The sequence below is a fragment of the Hyperoodon ampullatus genome (assembly GCF_949752795.1).
Source record: "Hyperoodon ampullatus genome assembly, chromosome: 5".
NCBI lineage: Eukaryota > Metazoa > Chordata > Mammalia > Artiodactyla > Ziphiidae > Hyperoodon > Hyperoodon ampullatus.
Window position 1 is genome coordinate 135,965,311 of NC_136918.1, and position 18,550 is coordinate 135,983,860.

An 18,550-nucleotide genomic window follows, 5' to 3' on the forward strand; every position below is an offset into this window, starting at 1 on the left:
TGTGATGCAGCCAGGAAAAGGGACTCTCTGGGGCCATGGGTATAGCCATCTGCACACACCCAGGCAGGGCTCCCCAAACCCGCCTGCATCGAGAGCTCCAACGGAGGGGCAGGGGGAGACCGAGCCTGGAGGTCACCTGCCCTCAGGGCGGGGAGAGCCATCACCTCTCCCGTCTGAAGAAGAATGGCCCTCCGTAGAGGGCGTCCTGGCGAGCAGGTCCCTCTGAGGACTCTCCACCTATGGACTCACGTACTCTTCACCAGAGCCCTGGGCTGGGGGGGCGTGATTATGACCCCCCAACTTCCAGGCAGGCAAGCTGAGGCCCAGAGTGGGTGGTGAGTCGCCCAGCCACGTGGAAGGGGCAGCAGAGCTGGGCTGGACCCCAGGCGGTCCAGCACTCTTCACCGCTAAGCGCTGACCAGTGACCTTCAGACACGAAGGTAGGGTCTTCCTACTGGCCGGAAAACGTGAAGAGTTCCTTCCAGGGTGGGTCACTCCTGCTTCCCCTCCAGCCAACTAGTGGCTGGAAAGGACAGCTAAGGAGGACACCAGCAGTGACCCTGAGCGACTGACCAGGGACCCCCGAGGAAAAGAAAGGGCTGGCGGAGGCAGGAAGATTCTAGATGCCTCGAGAGCAAGGCCGTGGGTGCTTCGTTACTGAGAGGCCCTCCTTCTCCACTGCGGCCCCCATCCGAGGGCCTTCTCAAAGGCTGTCCTTTCCTTATCCTCCTCTCTGACTCCCTAACTCGCTGGACATGAATTCTCTTAAGGTTTAGATTAGTCACAGGGGCGAGACGCAACACCCCGCTGTCTTGCTGGAAGCGTGGATGCTTGCAATCTTTGAAGGAAAAGACTAGAAAATACATTTGAACTGAAAGGGCACAGAACTAATATTGCTGAGATGCTGGAATACGGTGCCTAACGATGCTTTAATCCCACCAGCAGAGAGGTCAGACGCAGAACCTGGACCAACAGCCGTGGGGCTTGGCCTCCCAGGCCCGCTGCACCTGCCCTGCGAGCGAGTGAGCCTTTGCCCTGCTGAGCGAGAAGATGCAGCTGAAAACTACATCTGAACCAGCCCGGGGGTCAACCCAGACACGGTGGAGAAGTCAGTGGGGTGAGACACGTTTACTGAAGGTGTATAGGTCCGTACACACCTGGACTTTGGTTGTCATTTAAAGGAGGAACGTGGGAAGAGCCCGAGACAAGAACGAGAAGCCTGGCTTCTTACTTCAGTCTAATCATGAGCTTGCTGTGTGATCTGGGGCCAATCTCAACCTCTCTGGGCACAGTGAGCAGCCACTGTGTAGGTCCTTTCTATGCTCACGTCCTATCCTTTATTGATATGATTGAGGAACTGCTGCTGCCTGATTCTGGAGCTAATAGCCACATGTGGCTATTTCAATTAAATTAAACTTACACAAAATTAAAAACTCAGTTCCTCAGTGGCACTAGCCGCATTTTAAGTGCTCAAGAGCTGGTCATGATTTAAATTAATTGAAATGAAATAAAATTTAAAATTCCGCTTCACAATGGAATACTACTCAGCCATAAAAAAGAAGGAAATTTTGCCATTTGCAACAACATGGATGGACCTGGAGGGCATGATGCTAAGTGAAATAAGTCAGACGGAGAAACACTGTATGATATCACTTATATGTGGAACCTGAAAGTTACAACAAATGAGTGAATATAACTAAAAGGAAACATCGCAGATATAGAGAACAAACTAATGCTTACCAGCGGGGAGAGGGAAGAGGGACAGAAGCAAGAAAATGTAGGGGATTAAGAGGTACAAACTATTGTGTATAAAATAAATCAGCTACAAGGATGTATTGTACAACACGGGAATACAGCCACTATTTTATAATAACTAACTGGAGTATAACCTTTAAAAATTGTGAATCACTACGTTGTACACCTGAAACGTATAATATTGTACATCAACTATACTTCAATTAAAAAATTGTTTTCATGAAGTCACTTCTTTTTCTTTATCTTTTTATAGTCCAGAGGTCTTTTATTTTTTTTATTTTATTTTTTTTGTGATAAGCGGGCCTCTCACCATTGTGGCCTCTCCCGTTGCGGAGCACAGGCTCCGGACGCGCAGGCTCAGTGGCCATGGCTCACGGGCCCAGCCGCTCCGCGGCATGTGGGATCTTCCCAGACCGGGGCACGAACCCGCGTCCCCTGCATCGGCAGGCGGACTCTCAACCACTGCGCCACCAGGGAAGCCCTCTTTTATTTTTTTTACACCTATCATGCCATGAATTCACAGGGAATGAGTTCCAGCAGCTCAGGCTCCTTTCCATTGGTTTCTGCTATACGAAGTATGTTCCTCTGGATGGAACAGGCTGGCGCTTCAGTTGAACCCAAGTACCTTTCTCTTTGGCTTCCTTCTTTTTCTGATCATTTTCCTTCCCGAGTTTCAGGAAGCTATCTTGGCTCTTAGAGTGCTTAATATGCTCAATGTGGGCATTAATTGTCTTGGCAAGGGTCATGCCCTTAACTTGTTTGTTTACGACAATGCCAACAGCATGCCAGGTCACACTGCAGACTCTTCCAGTCTTGCCATGGGAACACTGGGGGCGCATTCCACTTTGAACAGTGCCCATTCCCTTGATGTCTACAATATCACCTTTCTTGTAGATTCGCATGTATGTGGCCAAAGGAACAGCTCCATGTTTTCTAGGAGGCCTAGAGAACCTAAAGCAGGTGCCTCTCCTCTTTCCCTTTGTGTTGGTCATTTTGATGAATTACTGGAAGATGACGGTTCTGACTGAAAGGCTGAAGTCACTTCTTTAAAAGGAGGATTGAGTGCTAGGTAAGAGCCTACAAAAAAGCAATGAGAGAGCTGATGTGTCTGTTGTGTGTAACCAGGTCTAGGACGGGAAAGTATTTGTCAAAGATAACGGAAGGAAGGTGAGTTAAAATGCCACACTGCCACGCCAAGGTTAAGGTTAATGGTAGAACACTAGCACATTTCCCTTAAAAGCTGGGTATAAGACAAGGATGCCATATGCCAACGCTATGATCTACTGTCATAGTGCCATGTGGATTAGAGAATAAAACAGGTATTGTAAAGAAGATGGCAAAATCGTCACTATTTGCAGACGATATGATTTAATACCTGCAAAATGCAGAAGAATGAACTGTAACATTATTAGAAACAGTAAGAGGCTTTAGTATGGCAGATGGTTACAACGTTAATATGTAGGAAACAATTTCCTTTATATGAAAGTAAAAGTAAGTATAATGGAAAAGAGAGCTCATATTTTAATACATTTCTTAAGCTTACATAAAAATATTTATACTGAAATATCTAAAACAAACTAAAATATATAGGCGATCTATGTGAAGAATATATATATATATGTACATGGAAAGTGTCAAACCTGTACAGATGGCATAAAAGATGGCTTAAGTAAGTAGAACAACATTATAAGAACATAATATTTAAAGATGTCAATTCCCCTGACGTAACTGTAAACCCGAAGCAATCTCACTCAAAATACCAACAGGTTTGGTTGGTGCATTTTGTTTTCCTTCTTTGTAGGGGGTAGAGGATACTTAGAAATGACAGAATGATTCTTAAAGTTTGCGAAGGAGATAAGGAAAGGAAACGGGCCAGGAAAATAAATTCTGAAAGAGAGAATGGGGTAGAATCAGCCCCATTGTAAATAATATGAAACTGGCTCAGAAATGGACAAAAAGATGAACAGAAGAGCCCTGATTCAAGAACACTTGACCATTTAGGTGGTATGTCAAATCTGCAGGATTTGGAACCTGCAAGTAACATGCAAAAAAGCAAATCAGAAACTGAATTTACTCCTTACACCAAAATATCCAGGGAATTAAAGGCAAACATCACAAATAAAAATGTAAAAGTACTAGAAGAAAACATATGCCTACACATCTTGGCCCAGGAAAGGACTCTCTAGGTATAAGAGCCCAGAACACAGGAAGGCAAAATTTCTACATCAGAACTACAAATAAAAAGGACAAAAATGTCTGTGGGGTAAAAACACCATAGTCAAATGGCAAACTGGGAGAAACATCAGTAATATATGTGATTAAGTAACAATTTCCTTAATATACAACAAAACTCTGAAAAATTCACAAATACAGATGAAAACTTACCACAAAAATAGCAAAAGATATAAACAATCAATTTACAGGAAAACAACAAAAACAGCAACAGATGACCAATATGAATAAAAGATGGTCAACCTTAAGCAAATTATAACAAAGAGATACTATTTTTCACTTATCAAAGATTGCGGCAATGATCCCAAATGATTTAAAACCCCCTGTATTGGCAAGAATGTGGGGAAAGAGGAGCTGTCATGCAGTGCAGGTGGTAATATAAATTGGTATAAACATTCAGGATAGCAAATTCACAGTATCTATCAAAATGCAAAAGAGCCATACCCTTGACTCAGATATTTCACTTCTAGAAATGTATCTTACAAGCATTTTTACACAAGTAAACAAAGATATATGCAGAGTGGGCCCTCTGGATCCTCGGGTTCCACACCTGCAGATTCAACTAACAATGGATCAAAAACATTTGGAAGAAAAAAATTCCAGAAAGTTCTGAAAAGCAAAACTTGAATTTGCTGTTCTCCAGCAACTGTTTACAAAGCATTTACAGCTATTTACAGAGCATTTACATTGCATAGGTTATATGCAAATATTATGTCATTTACTATAAGGGACTTGAGCATCTGCAGACTTTGGTATCCACAGGTCATGGAACTGGTCCCCTGTGGATACCTGGGGAGGCGTGTATAAGGATGGAATTGCTGGTTAAATTATGTTACATTCTTATAATGAAATGCCAGGCAGTCAACAAAAGAACAGACTCCATTGAGTCTGTTGGAAGATGTCCACAGTATTTTAAGAAGGCAAGTAGCAAAAGTGTATATGTAGTATCATATTTATAAATATATACACATGGCATATATAGAATATGCATGAAAGAGTACACATAAAACTTAGAGGTTATTTCTAAGAAACAGGTTGAGAGAAAAGGATGAGGAATTTTTAGTTAACACTTTAACAATCAAATATAAATTTTATAATGAATTACTCTTCAAAGCACACAGCAATCTAGACAAATGTAATAACCTGTAGTTGGTACTCAGCAAATAATACTCATTATGAGTTGTGATCTTCAGAAAGTTTTCCCCAGTGACATAATATGCCCTTAGCCCAGCACAGTGTAGACGTAATACAATGGTGGGTAACGTCTTGCTCAAGTCGGCATGTCATGGCTGTACTCTCTGGCTAGAAGGCTGGATAAGGGCCGAGTTATCCTGGACCAAAAGCACAGAGAAATGGCTCCAAGAACTATGATCCCAGATCACACCATGCTAAAGCCCCTTGATCCAATCTTCAGTCCCCACTGGGGCCACCCTATGATGTAACCATCTGGAATGTCTGACCTGGGGACAGACTGTGAGTGCCATGCTGCTTTGGGGATAAGACTGGAGTTTTTAAAGATTGGTTCATTTAATTAAAAGCACAGCAGGCCGCTGAGTGCTAAGCAGACAGCATGCATTTCATTCAGGAAGGTCACCTCTCCTGGTACAACGTAGTGGAAAACAGGGCAGCATTCAGAGATAAGAAGATCACAGGTTGATTTTGCCCTCTTAGGATGAGATTTGGCAAAGAATGACCAGCCTCCTTCTATCAAGGGTGCTAGAGGCTGGCTGGTAGATGGGATTTAGCAGATGGCAATGAATTTCTGAAAAGATCTGTGTATTCCCTAAAAGCCATTCTAAGAACAACAAGAGAAAATGGAAAGAGGGAAAGCAAAGAGAGAGAGAGAATACGGAGGCAGGGAGGGGAAAACCTCACCAGCAAACATGACATTTATTTCTCAATTACAGATTTTTTTTTTAATTGTGCTTGGGAAGCCTAGGATTTCTTACTGCCATAAACAATGATTTTATGCTTCAGAGAAACTTCATGTAAAAACCATTATCTTATTGAGATTTATTTTTATTTTTTTTAATTTGTTTATTTTATTTATTCTTGGCTGGTTTGGGTCTTCGTTGCTGCGCACGGGCTTTCTCTAGTTGTGGCGAGCGGGGGCTACTCTTTGTTGCGGCGTGTGGGCTTCTCACTGAGGTGGCTTCTCTTGTTGCGGAGCACGGGCTCTAGGCACATGGGCTAAGTAGTTGTGGCTCGCAGGCTCAGTAGTTGTGGCGCACGGGCTTAGTTGCTCCGTGGCATGTGGGATTTTCCTGGACCAGGGCTCAAACCCGTGTCCCCTGCATTGGCAGGCAGTTCTTAACCACTGCGCCACAGGGAAGCCCAGATTTATTTTTTAAAGGGTTTAGGTTTTTAATTTGTTTTCAACTTTGTAGCAACACTCATTCATGTTAAAACATGATTTTCTAAGCATTACAGGTGATAACAAGCCATGCTAGTCTTCTGGTAGAATACAGCTCTAAATGCGTTCTAAATGTTCAGCAACATCTCAGCCTGTTAATTTCATACACACGTGTGTGCACACATGCGTGCACACACATACACACACACACAATCACTGCCATGATTTTAAAGCTGCAGAGCCTTCTGGCCTGAGATAATTTATGCAACTTCTGGAAGTGCCTAAAACTACTCCTGGGAAAATAAGGCTTAATATTGAATGAACTTAAAAGAGCAAGACTTTTATTTTTATGTTAGTGTTTTACATCCACTGCTGCACAAATATTTAAGTGCCTACTAAGCAATACAGATACCGTAGGCCTTGCATTTTAATAATCATTTAAATAAAATTGTTAACAGTTACAAAACACTTACTACAAGCCTGCTATTATCCTTAGCCCTTTATTTATATGTTCTCTTTTCATCTTCACAACCCCATGAGGTAGGTACTTTTATTACCCCATTTTACAAAGAGACTGAAACACAGAGAAGTTAAGTTACTTGCCCAAGGTCACACAGCTAGTTGTTGGCAGAGCTGGGATTTGAATTCAGACTGACTTGGTTCAGGGGTCCACCCTCCTAACTACTGCATCTTACTGCCTTTTTAACACGCACAACTCCAAAGAAAGGTAGGTATTTGTCCGCAAAGAAGGTGGGCACTCACAGGTAATATGTGCATATTCTCTTATACATTTTCACTCTCAGCTAAGCCATAAAAATAAGATAAGTAGCAAGCAAGAAGAAAACCTACAGGTAGGTGATCTTGCCCATGTAGTCCCTGTGCAGAGAAAACAAAGGAGGGAAAGAAAGGAAATGAAAAGGAAATGAACAAACAAAAATTAAATGGCTACTCAATATAAAATCTCTAGTCATATAGTCAATGACATTAAAACGAAGTCCTTGATAAAGACTAAATAAATCATTTCAGGGCATCTCCTGCCTTCAGCTTCTATCACAAACACTGTCCTGCTGTATTGAATGGTCACAGGCCTCCTAGTAAGGTGAAGGACCACCCAGCCCTTGTTTTATGATATAAGATAAAGAATGTGCTGAGAATCTCAGCCATGGCCCAGCTGCTACTGCTTCATTCCAGGCCACGAAATGAAGCACAAGTCTCCATTCTGCCCTCTGCACAACTACCTCCCAATAAATAAGTCACCCCCTCAGCATACAACCCTCTCTATCCCCATCCACTGCACCTGTGCCACCGTCTCAGGCAGGCTCAGGGTGCTGAGGACCAGGTCATTATCCTGAACACGTGGTAAATAACTGAAATACTTTGAACGTGGAGGTTACAAAGTATCTCAAGATCCATTAATGGTATTTCCCAAATATATGTCAAGAAGATAACTGAATAACAGAGCACATTAGGGGCAAAGTGCCCCCTGAAAATTTATGAATCACTTCGAAAAAATATACAAATTCAGAACTGATTTTAAAAATGAAATCCAGGGCTTCCCTGGTGGCGCAGTGGTTGAGAATCCGCCTGCCAATGCAGGGGATACGGGTTCGTGCCCCGGTCTGGGAGGATCCCATATGCCGCGGAGCGGCTGGGCCCGTGAGCCATGGCCGCTGAGCCTGCGCGTCCGGAGCCTGTGCTCCGCAATGGGAGAGGCCACAACAGTGAGAGGCCCGCGTACCGCAAAAAAAAAAAAAAAAAAAAAAAAAAAAGAAATCCACGCTGGAAATGCTGTGTCAGGGTCAAACAGGTGGTTGAGTTTGCAAGATAGATCTTGGGCTGGGCTGTTCCGGAAAGAGAGATATAGATACAAACCAACCCTGATGTTGCCAAACGTTTGCAAGGGTCTCCAGGCCAGTTCATGAAATGTTTGTAACCCAGTGAGTTTTGCTGATGAGTGGTCTGTTTTCAGTAGTTTATAGACTGCTGACCCAGACCTGAGGGTTCTCCATCACCATCCAAGATCTGCAGCTTAGGCGCAGAAGTGGTTATGAGAGCAGAGCTGAGATCTACCCGAATTCCCCCAAATCCTGACTCCAGCCCAGAAGAATACTGTCACGACGTGGCTTGGGCAGTAGGTAATTCATCCGAGGACAGGGGTCCACCACACGGGGCTGACAACCTATGTACCAGCACAGCTTTGCCTTTTAACAGTAATCTCCATAGCAACCTAAGAGCTGAAGACAGCTCAGAAAATTCCCCTTATCTCTGAAATGAGGTGTTTGTTTTGTTTCATCTGAGCGACCTCTCTCTTTCTCTTTTTTCCTTTCTCTCTTTCTTTCCCACACCTCTTGGCTTGTGGGATCTTAGTTCCCTGACCAGGGATTGAACCCGGGCCCCCCGGCAGTGGAAGCACTGACTCCTAACCACTGGCCTGCCAGGGAATTCCCTCTTAATATTTCTTTATGCTGATGATTTGAGTCACAGTCCGAATAAGTCACAAAAAATCAGAGGACGGGGCAGAGAATGTCACAAATGTGCACTAGGCACAGTGAAAGAGGGTCACTCTTTGAGGCGAGCACAGCGTCCCTGTTTCCTGTTCTAACCAAAGGGGGTCCCATTGCCCAGCAGCAGGGAGAGTCCCCTCCCTTGGCTTTCTGCTGGGAGAATGGAAGAGAGGGGGTGTCTCTCCAGTTTAAAGTTCCAGCTACACACTTGTCATTATAATAGCTTCCTCTGCAGCACAAGGAGGTGACTTCTCCCTCCAAAAACGAACGCTCTGTCTTTGGTGCCTGAAATAAAGTCGAAGGCAACCACCAGACTCCATCGCAGAACTTATGTGAGGTGACCTCCCCCTGGTGGCAGGCGCTGGTGTTTGAACAGCCCCGGACTAGCTGTCGCACAGCCTCCTCTGCCCTTCCACCAGGAGGGACCATAGGTACCCTGCTCTTCAGCAGCCCCCTAACGGTGGCACGGGAGACAGTGCTGCCTGTTCCGGCTGCCGGGGCTCTAGCTGTCCTCCACATTGCCTCTTGCTCCGGATTCTCTGCACGGGGTGGGAGGTGTGGCAGGCGAGGACATCATTTCACAGGAAATTAGATGAGCAGGGTAACCAGCGGGCCGGGAGAAAATTCTAGTTCTGCCAATATCTAGTGAGCTCCCCGGAGGAAATGCGACCACTGCTCGGAGATTCCCCCTCGGAGAAGTTGAAGGCTGGAGCCTGAGGTCCTCTCTGCCAATGGTTCTGTAGCTGCGCCCAGAGTCTGACGCCCAGCTGCCCTGGGATTCTATGTGCTGATGAGTTTTGCAAAGGGAGCAGAAGCCTTCCACATCTATAAAATGGGCAAATACAGTATTTATCTTAGAAGGCTGTAAGAAAGATGAAATGAAATGATGTACAGAAAATATTTGGCAAACAGTATGTGCTAAGTAAACCGGGTGCTTCTCATGAATTGTTTTTCTTAAGTTTATTAATTAATTTTTGGCTGTGTTGGATCTTCGTTGCTGCCCGCGGGCTTTCTCTAGTTGTGGCGAGCGGCGGCTACTCTTCGTTGCGGTGTGCGGGCTTCTCATTGCGGTGGCTCCTCTTGCTGCAGAGCACGGGCTCTAGGCGTACGGACTTCATTAGTTGTGGCGCGTGGGCTCAGTAGTTGTGCCTCCCGGGCTCTAGAGCGCAGGCTTAGTAGTTGTGGTGTACGAGCTTAGTTGCCCCACGGCATGTGGAGATCTTCCCCTACCAGGGCTCGAACCCATGTTCCCTGCACTGGCAGGCGGATTCTTTTTTTTTTTAAAGAAGATGTTGGGGGTAGGAGTTTTTTAAATTAATTTATTTATTTATTTTTGCTGTGTTGCGTCTTTGTTTCTGTGCGAGGGCTTTCTCTAGTTGCGGCAAGCGGGGGCCACTCTTCATCGCGGTGCGCGGGCCTCTCACTATCACGGCCTCTTGTTGCAGAGCACAGGCTCCAGACGCGCAGGCTCAGTAGTCATGGCTCACGGGCCTAGTTGCTCCGCGGCATGTGGGATCCTCCCAGACCAGGGCTCGAACCCGTGTCCCCTGCATTAGCAGGCAGATTCTCAGCCACTGCGCCACCAGGGAAGTCCCTGAATTGTTTAATTACTAACTACGTATATAACTGATGACCCAAACTTAAGAGTGAAGGAGGGGACTACCAGTAACCTTCCCGGGACAACAGGCATGAACCAGATGGACAAACTAGGACATACTGTCACCGTATCAATAAGAAATAGCTGTCCAGTGATTGGGAAAAGTTCCCAATAATGGAAAAACTTAAAAAAAAAAGATTCACTCAATTGTTCTGGCTTTGTGAGGTCATATATTTGGCAAACCCTCAGATGGCAACTGGACAGAATCCGCGCTGGCGTCCGTTAGATGGTCTCTGACACAGGTTCCTCTCTGATCGGTGGTATTTCCAAGACCAATTGCAGACACAAGTTTAAGTGACTGAAATTTACCTCCTCTCCCACAAACCAGCAGACAGGCCCCCCACGGACCAGTGCAGGATAAGGCATGAGAGTGGGGATGGAGGAAACCAGAACGTCGCCCCCCAAATATGCCTCCCTGACATAAAAGGTATTTGGAGCTGAATGCAATTATGAAGCACATATGCAAGAAAGCTCTATCGTGTCCCTCTTTTCTGCTTATAGGTGGGATGTAAATGCCCCTTTTAATGGAGATGACTCCAGACTCTTACAGAGGAATCTGCAAACGCACCCATCAGTTTCCTCCCACGTATTTACTTCCCCACAGTGTGCTGCCATGTGCAAGCCTGAAACTGCTTTCCTCCCTCCTGCCACTTCTCTATCAATTTATTCTTTGCTGAAGAGGCTACATAAGCCAAGTTCTAAGCCTCCGCGTCATGATGAGGGTTCTCCCACCTGACATGTACTGCACGCATTAATGACTTCTGTTTTTCTCTTGTGATCCATCTTTTTGTTAAAGAGCCACAGCTGAAAACCTAGAATGGACAGAGGTTGTCTCCCCTGCAGGAAGGAGGCTGGGAAGCTGGATGGAAGAGAACTAGAGTCACCCTAGGAAAGATTCTCTCCTTGAGTCAATTCCTACTGGGAAAGGTCTGTAGGGGAGCAAGCACTCCACTGATAGAAGAGCTGGAAGTGACCTCGCTGAGATGATCCGGGCTCAACCCGGTCACTTCACAGATGAAGCAGCTGAGGTCTGGGTGAATATCTTGCCCAAGGACGCATGGTTTGTTACGGATCTGTTAAGCTCTTTGGTTATATTTACATAACACACACAATTTAAAAAGTGTGTGTCCTCTCTGCTGGCCTGTGAGCCTCACAAAGGGAGAGACGGTGTCTGTCATTCACCAAGGGCTGCGGCCCCCTCACACTGACCTCACCGTGACTGTGGGGTAGAAGTTACTGTCCTCCTTCTGCAATGGGGGAGACCAAGCCTGGGGAGGTTGACTGACTCACCTGGGGTCCCACAGCTGGCCTTGCAACCAGCACAGTGCTCAGAACACAGGAGGCCCTCAGAAATACTTGTTGAATGAATGAATGAATGAGTGAAGTGATGGAGCTAGGATTCAAATCCGGGTCTGCCTGACTCCAGCGCCCAGGCACTGCCTTCCGCTTGAATACGAGAATATCATCAGGGCTGCCACTGATGTACAAAAAGCACTCAAATAGATCTGTTAAATATAAATAAGTGGCTTAGAAAATAATAGAGTTATAACTCATATGAACCTCGGTTTCCTGGGGATAAAAGCACTTTCTTCATAGAGATATCCTAGGGTTTAAATAAGATGTGAAAGATATGAAAAATTCATGTGCATTACTGCATACAAGATGATTCCAGCACAGGTTTTGTAGTTGGCTAAAACCAGGTTTGAATCATAGGGCCAGCACTTACTGGCTATGTGATCTGGGACAGGTTACTTGGCCTCCTCTGGTCTCAGTTTCCATGTCCACAGAATGGGAATAATAGTACCTATTTCATAGAGTTCTTATAAAAAGATGAAATGGTAAATATTACACATAAAGCACTTCACATTAATGAATAGAAACTATTTTATTATCTGTAAGGTAAAGCAGAAAAGTTAACAAAAATTATAAAGGTAATAAAGTAAAACAAGCTATTGTTATGTTGTATGGAAAAAATCCAAAATTAGCTTTCTGAATCAAATAACATTTTTGTCTTTTAATTCTGAATTCAGGCCAACCTCAAACACCTCTTCCTATGGTGTTAATTATGATTACACGTGGGAACTTCACATTGCACCTGCTGAAATTAGTAATGAAAGGAAAAGTACTGAAACTTCTCAACATAAAAAAGCTTTAGTTTCCTGAGCTCTTGGTTCAGAAGTGTAGTGGCTGACAGCTTTTGCTATGAACCTTGCTATAAACCTATCAATGAGGTATTTTATGTTAAGTAGTAGAGTCTAAAACTGTATTCTTTATAGAGCTGAAGCTAAAAAAATCAGATGAGAAAATACCTTCATAAACATTTCTGAACATTGACTGCTCCAAGAAGTCAAAAAAGTTTACAAGGAAGAAAATGTACTAATAAATAGTAACGGTCGGTGGTCAGCAGCCTGTAAGATGGGCTCAGCGATCTCCACTTACCAGGACTCACGCCCTGGTATAAGCCCCCCACCCCCCTGAGTGGGAGCTGCACTTACTGACTCACTTCTAATGAAGAGAATCTAGTAAAAGTGGTGGGATATCACTCTGAGATTATTAGGTCACAAGAAGACTGTGAACTGCATTCCATCTTGCATGCCCTTTCTCCCTTGCTCTGATGGAAGCCAGTGGCCAGGTTGTAAGCTGCCTTACAAAGAGGTCTGTGTGGCTATGAATTGAGGGGGGCCTCTAGCCAACAGCCACTGAGGAACTGGGGCTCTCAGTCCAACAACCCACCAGAAATGCAATCCTGCCAAAGACCACGTGAGTGAATCTAGGAGCAGACGCTCCTTCAGTTGAGCCGTCAGATGAGACTACAGCTGGTACTTTATTACAGATCTTGAGGCAGAGGCACCAAGATAAGCCGTCCCTGGATTCCTGACCCACAGAAACTGTGAGATAATAAATGTTTATTGTTTTGAACTACTAAGTCTTGAGTTAGTTTGTTACGCAGCAGTAGATAATACACAACTTACATTATGTGTTTACTATGTCCTAGTCCCTGGGACAAGCATTTTATGTACATCATAAGGTGTTAGTATACTGGCACCTCCATTTTACAGGTAGGGAAGTGAAGGCACGGTAGGGTAAATAGCTTCCCCAGGGTCACACTGGTGTTAGTGGTAAAGGTATGCTTCAGATTCATACCCTTAACTATCACGCTGCATTGCCTCCGCACGGACACACTTCAAAGGGGAATGTGAGCATATTAAACCCAATGAAATCTTTAGAGGTTAAAAATATAAACAAAAACACTCTACACCAACTGAATCAAATAAAGGATTTCTACAGTGACTGAAATCTACATAACATGAAGCCAACCCTTTCTTCCACGTCAAAGTTTGAATTAAGGGCGTTAATATTTTCCTGATGTTCAAGTTTGAAAATGTTTCTGTTCTGCCCAAGAAGGGTAGAAGAGCTATTTTTACTTCTTACGGTCATGGTATAGCCCATCACTGCTCAGAGAACAGAGCAGAGTCACTTACTGTCTCATTAGCTGTCAGCGTCCCCATGTTTGGAAAGTGATTCATATTTACAGAGGAACAAATTCTGTCACAACTGAATTGTATTTCAAATGACCGGCACTCCCCCTCAGCCCTTGAAATGGGTCCTAACAACTGTGCACAGAAAATGCACACAGAGGAGTCCCTACCCCCAACACACACACTGATGCGTGCACAACTGCCATCACTGTAACAGGAGTGATGCATTCACAGAACAGGGTAAATAGGCCCCTCAGTGGCATGTATGCAAAAGAGGAGACTGTGTCATCTGATGACATTTTTAGAAAGGAAAGAATAGAGCCTGAAATATAAACACTGGAATCAAACAGCCTCTGCTTTAGCTATTCTATCACAAAGCCTATTTTTTTTTCTTTTTCTTTTTTTGGCTCCCTTATGTAATTGTCTTGGGAGTTGCTGGCAATAACGTTGAAAGCTATTGCTACTGAAGAAGAAATGCTTTGAGCAATGGATGGTGCTGAAAAGGGGACCAAACCCTTGTTAGGGAGGGAAGTGGAGAGGAGAGATCAAAAGAACCTCATGGATGTTAAAAATAGATATATACATATGTAGATAGATAGATAGATTTATTTAAGAGTCAGAAATTCTAAAATTAGGGAAATAGTGGATAACTTCTAAAGTAAACTTTGCACATATATAATATGCAGGTTTTTGTTTTTTTAAACTTACAACATTCTGAACTTTCCCAAATAAATGAAACCATACCATATTGGGTTTAACATCTCTCCACACTTGAGGAGGTTTCAGGGGACATTTTATGCTTAATTTACGTCTCAGAAACCACATGCCTGTGACACTAGGATGAAAAGTGAAAATGGCCTAGGAAGGCAGGGATGTTACACTGTAATAGAACCCCCAACTGTTACTATCCTGCTGGAATGTCACATTTTACAACACACTGTGATGGGAACAAGCAGATCCACGGCCAAGCATATACAACCATACAGGCGGAAACTATGCATCTCAGCTGTGCCACCTTGGAGCTTCAAACATTTCAATCATCAAATTACTACTGAGTGATATCTTGTCTACCGAAATACAAGCTTTGGGAGGACGAGTCCAGGATCTGACGCCTGGTGGAGAGCAAGCAGCAGCGCAAGAGGATGTGTACAAAAGCCCCGAGGCAACCCCACTTTCAGGTAGGTGTTCTTATCTCATGTGTCACCCGCCAAAAGGCTGGGCTCTCAGGCTGGTGGCCAGTCATTCCGCTTTCCAGCCACAAGGTCAAAAGGCGCTTAGGAGAAGGGAGGCTCCTGACTAGAGGCCTGACTCCCATTCTGGACTAGAGAAAATCAAGGCACAGATCTGGCTGAAAGCGGAACCAATGATCAATTATTCAATCATCTTTTCATGATACAACAATGACTCTGGTCAGGCTAGACCCCTTCTGGCTAGACAATGGTCCGCAACCTTGGCTCCCAATCAGACTCACCTTGGGCAGCTTTCCAGGTGGTTCCCAGCCCCTGAGACTGGAATCGGTCTGCAGAGGCCTGGGCATGAGAGTTTCTCAGGGGTCTTCACTGATACAAAGAATTTAAGGACACCCCTCAACCACCTTTCATGCCTTATCAGAATATTTCATATTCTGAAAAGAAAGTCACGCCAGTATCATAAATCTTATGTGGGCATTTGTTTTAAGAAAGGTGAGTCACTAGCAGAGCTAGTCACAGGCAGAGCTGTCAATCAAATATACATTGATGTCTCAGACAACAGAAAAATGGCATTCGTTTCCATTACTCTGTGAAATTATATCTACTGCCTGGAAACTAACAATATTATTTGAGAACTCTAAATTTCTGGTTAGCTTGGTGACAACTGAAGGAACCTTTATTCCAGGGAACCAACGAACCACTGCCAACAATCCAAAGCACATGTAATTACCGGTTCAAAGCACTGCTTTGCTTTCTCAGTAAAAAGAAAAAAAGGTTCACAAAAAGTACAGTAATGGAATATGCTAAGCAAATATCTGTACAACAAAAAATAATCTTATTTTAATAAAAGTTTTCATTCATTTGTAATGGTGTGAATCACTCTAATAATATTGCTTGAAATGAATGACGATACAGTTTCAGTTATTTTTTGGATAAACATTTAATGAACGTATTAATTATAAATTATTTATAATAATTTGATGATCCAGCTAACAAAAACAAATTTTACATATCAGATCCAACTGTTATAGTTAGAAAACGGGCTTCCAATATAAATTCCCAAGTGAACTGGCAGTTCAGGTCAATTTCTTTCTTTACTTTAAAATTAAGGTTAGAGATTGATATGAACACACGTAAAGAACACTGACATAGCCTTTTTCCTTCACACCATCTGCCACCATCTGGATGTCTGTGTTTCCCCCAAATTCATATATTGATGTCCTCACCCCCAGAGGTGATGGTATTAGCTGCTGGGAGGTGACTAGGGATCATGAGGATGAAGCCCTCATGATGGGATTAGTGCACTTATAAAAGAGACCCCACAGAGCCCTCTCATCCCTTCCACCACGGGAGGACACAGCGAGAAGTCTGCAACCCAGAAGACAGCCCTCACCCAGCCATGCTGGCCACCAGAACTGTGAGAAATAAATTTCTATTGTTTATAAGCCACCCAATCTGTGGCATTTTGTTACAGTAGCCCTAACAGGTTAAGACACCATCACTCACCCAGATGATCCTCCAACAGACTGGTTAAAGAGAGGATATGGCCACACCACCAGCACAGGGACTTTTGTTGGCAATGCAGTCAATGGTCCGCTGACTCAAGGGTCAGATACCACTGACCTGAAGTAGAATCATGTTTTCATTACACCACCCAAAGGTGACACTCCAGCTTTAATAAGAATGGCCTTCACAATAATAAGGCCATCAGACTGAAATCTCAGAAGCCACATCTTCCCACCTGGAGGAATGGTTTTAGCTAAATGAGAAATTTATCTTTCTATTGCAAGGCTTACCAACAGCCTCTGCAGGACCCTGCAGATGGGCAACCAAGGCACAGAGCTCCCCCTGCCCGCATTCTGAGGCTCCTGACCCCCGAATGGAGAGGACAGGCACTGTCTCCCACATCTCCACCCTAGTCCAGACACCTTCACAGCTCCCCTGACAACCAAAGTCAAGAGCCTCCTAAGGGGCCTCTTTGCTTCCTCTCCTGCCCACCCAACCTCCTTCCCCAGAAGACATTCTCCACCTAGCTTTGCAATTAGAACAGGATCCGAATCCCTCCCAGGGCCTCCAGGCTCCCGTGGAGCCGTCCCCCGGCTGCGTCAGCCTCGGCCACCACCACTGCCCTCACTGGGCGCTCTGCACACACTCGGTCACCCCTGCACTGGAACTTCTGTATTCGCTATTCCCTCTGCCTGGACGCCGGCCACACAAAATCTACACGAGGAGCTTCTTCCTGCCAGCCAAGTCCAAGCTGTGCAGAGTGGCCTCTGGGGCCACTCAGTCTAAAGCGGCCGCATGCGGACCCTCTCTGCACGTCCTCTTTACCTGCACTGATCCCAGAGCCATTCTCTGCTCTCTCCACCCTCCTCTGGGCCCTGGAAGGCTGACCCACCTACGGACTGCACTGGTTGGACTCCCTGGCCTCCTGGCTGCCAGCTGAGCTCTGCCAACGAGATCAGAAAGCTGGGGCAAGCTGGGGTATTTCTTACTTGCAACTCGCGGCTTCAGCATCTCAATTCCATCCCTCCACGTCTGTAGCTCCTGCCAAGAGGCTCCTCTCCTAGAGTTCCAGCAATACGACTTCCTCCCAACACTCCCTCTGACTCCCTCAGTCCTGCCCCAATTAACCAGTTCTTGGTTACCATAGGGTCCCTGTTAGGCCCTGACTGATACCATAGGGCCCCTGTTAGGCACTACCCAGTCTCTCTCCTCTCCTTGGTCACTCCCGATCACATCATCCTGGGTATGTTCTGCATTGCACTGACTACCATCTGAAATCACCTTGTTCACTTACTTTTTTTGACTGTCTATCTCTTCCTCAACTGCTAGTACATAAGCAGGAAGCTCACTGTATTCACCACTCTATCCACTGGGCCTAAAACAGTACCTGGAACATAGTAAGCATTCGATAAACAGCAAAAGAATAAATGAATGAGTGAATGAATGAATGAATGCTAGCCCATTGTCTCTGCTCAAAACAGCACCTTGTAAGCCTGTTCCTGATCATTTTATGTAAAACAGCAATCCCCCCTCCCCCCCATCTTCCAAGGCCAACTTTTTCCTACAGCACCAACACCTCTTGACAAATTTGAGATGTATTTGTTTACTGTCTGTTTCCCCCAACAAAAATGCCAGCCCTGAAAGCAGGAATGCTAGTTTATTTACTGCTGTGCCCTCAGAGCCTAGCACAGTGCCCGGCTCACAGCAGAATCTCCACACATATTTGTTAAAATGAAGAGCTACCAAAGCGGGCAACATTTCAGACACAGCAATTTCAGGATGGTCCCCAACACTGGGAAGACCGTAAAACTGTGAATTGCTAGGCAAACAAGCAGCATCGTACATGATCTGATCTTGTTCCTTTGGCATGAGAG

At 44.8% G+C, this 18,550-nt stretch overlaps 2 protein-coding genes across 2 annotated transcripts in view; both read right to left on the reverse strand.

Annotated features, from left to right (window-relative positions):
- RCAN1 (regulator of calcineurin 1) overlaps positions 1-18,550 on the reverse strand; it is a gene marked incomplete at both ends in the record, with an annotated part of 93,937 nt that overhangs the window by 73,925 nt on the left and 1,462 nt on the right. The window lies entirely within an intron of this gene.
- LOC307053091 (large ribosomal subunit protein eL21-like) lies at positions 1,738-2,747 on the reverse strand (the record flags this gene model as incomplete). Its single annotated transcript, XM_079704388.1, has 1 exon — positions 1,738-2,747. One exon carries the CDS (start codon positions 2,745-2,747, stop codon positions 2,322-2,324), a length of 426 nt encoding a protein of 141 aa, XP_079560514.1. The 3' UTR covers positions 1,738-2,321.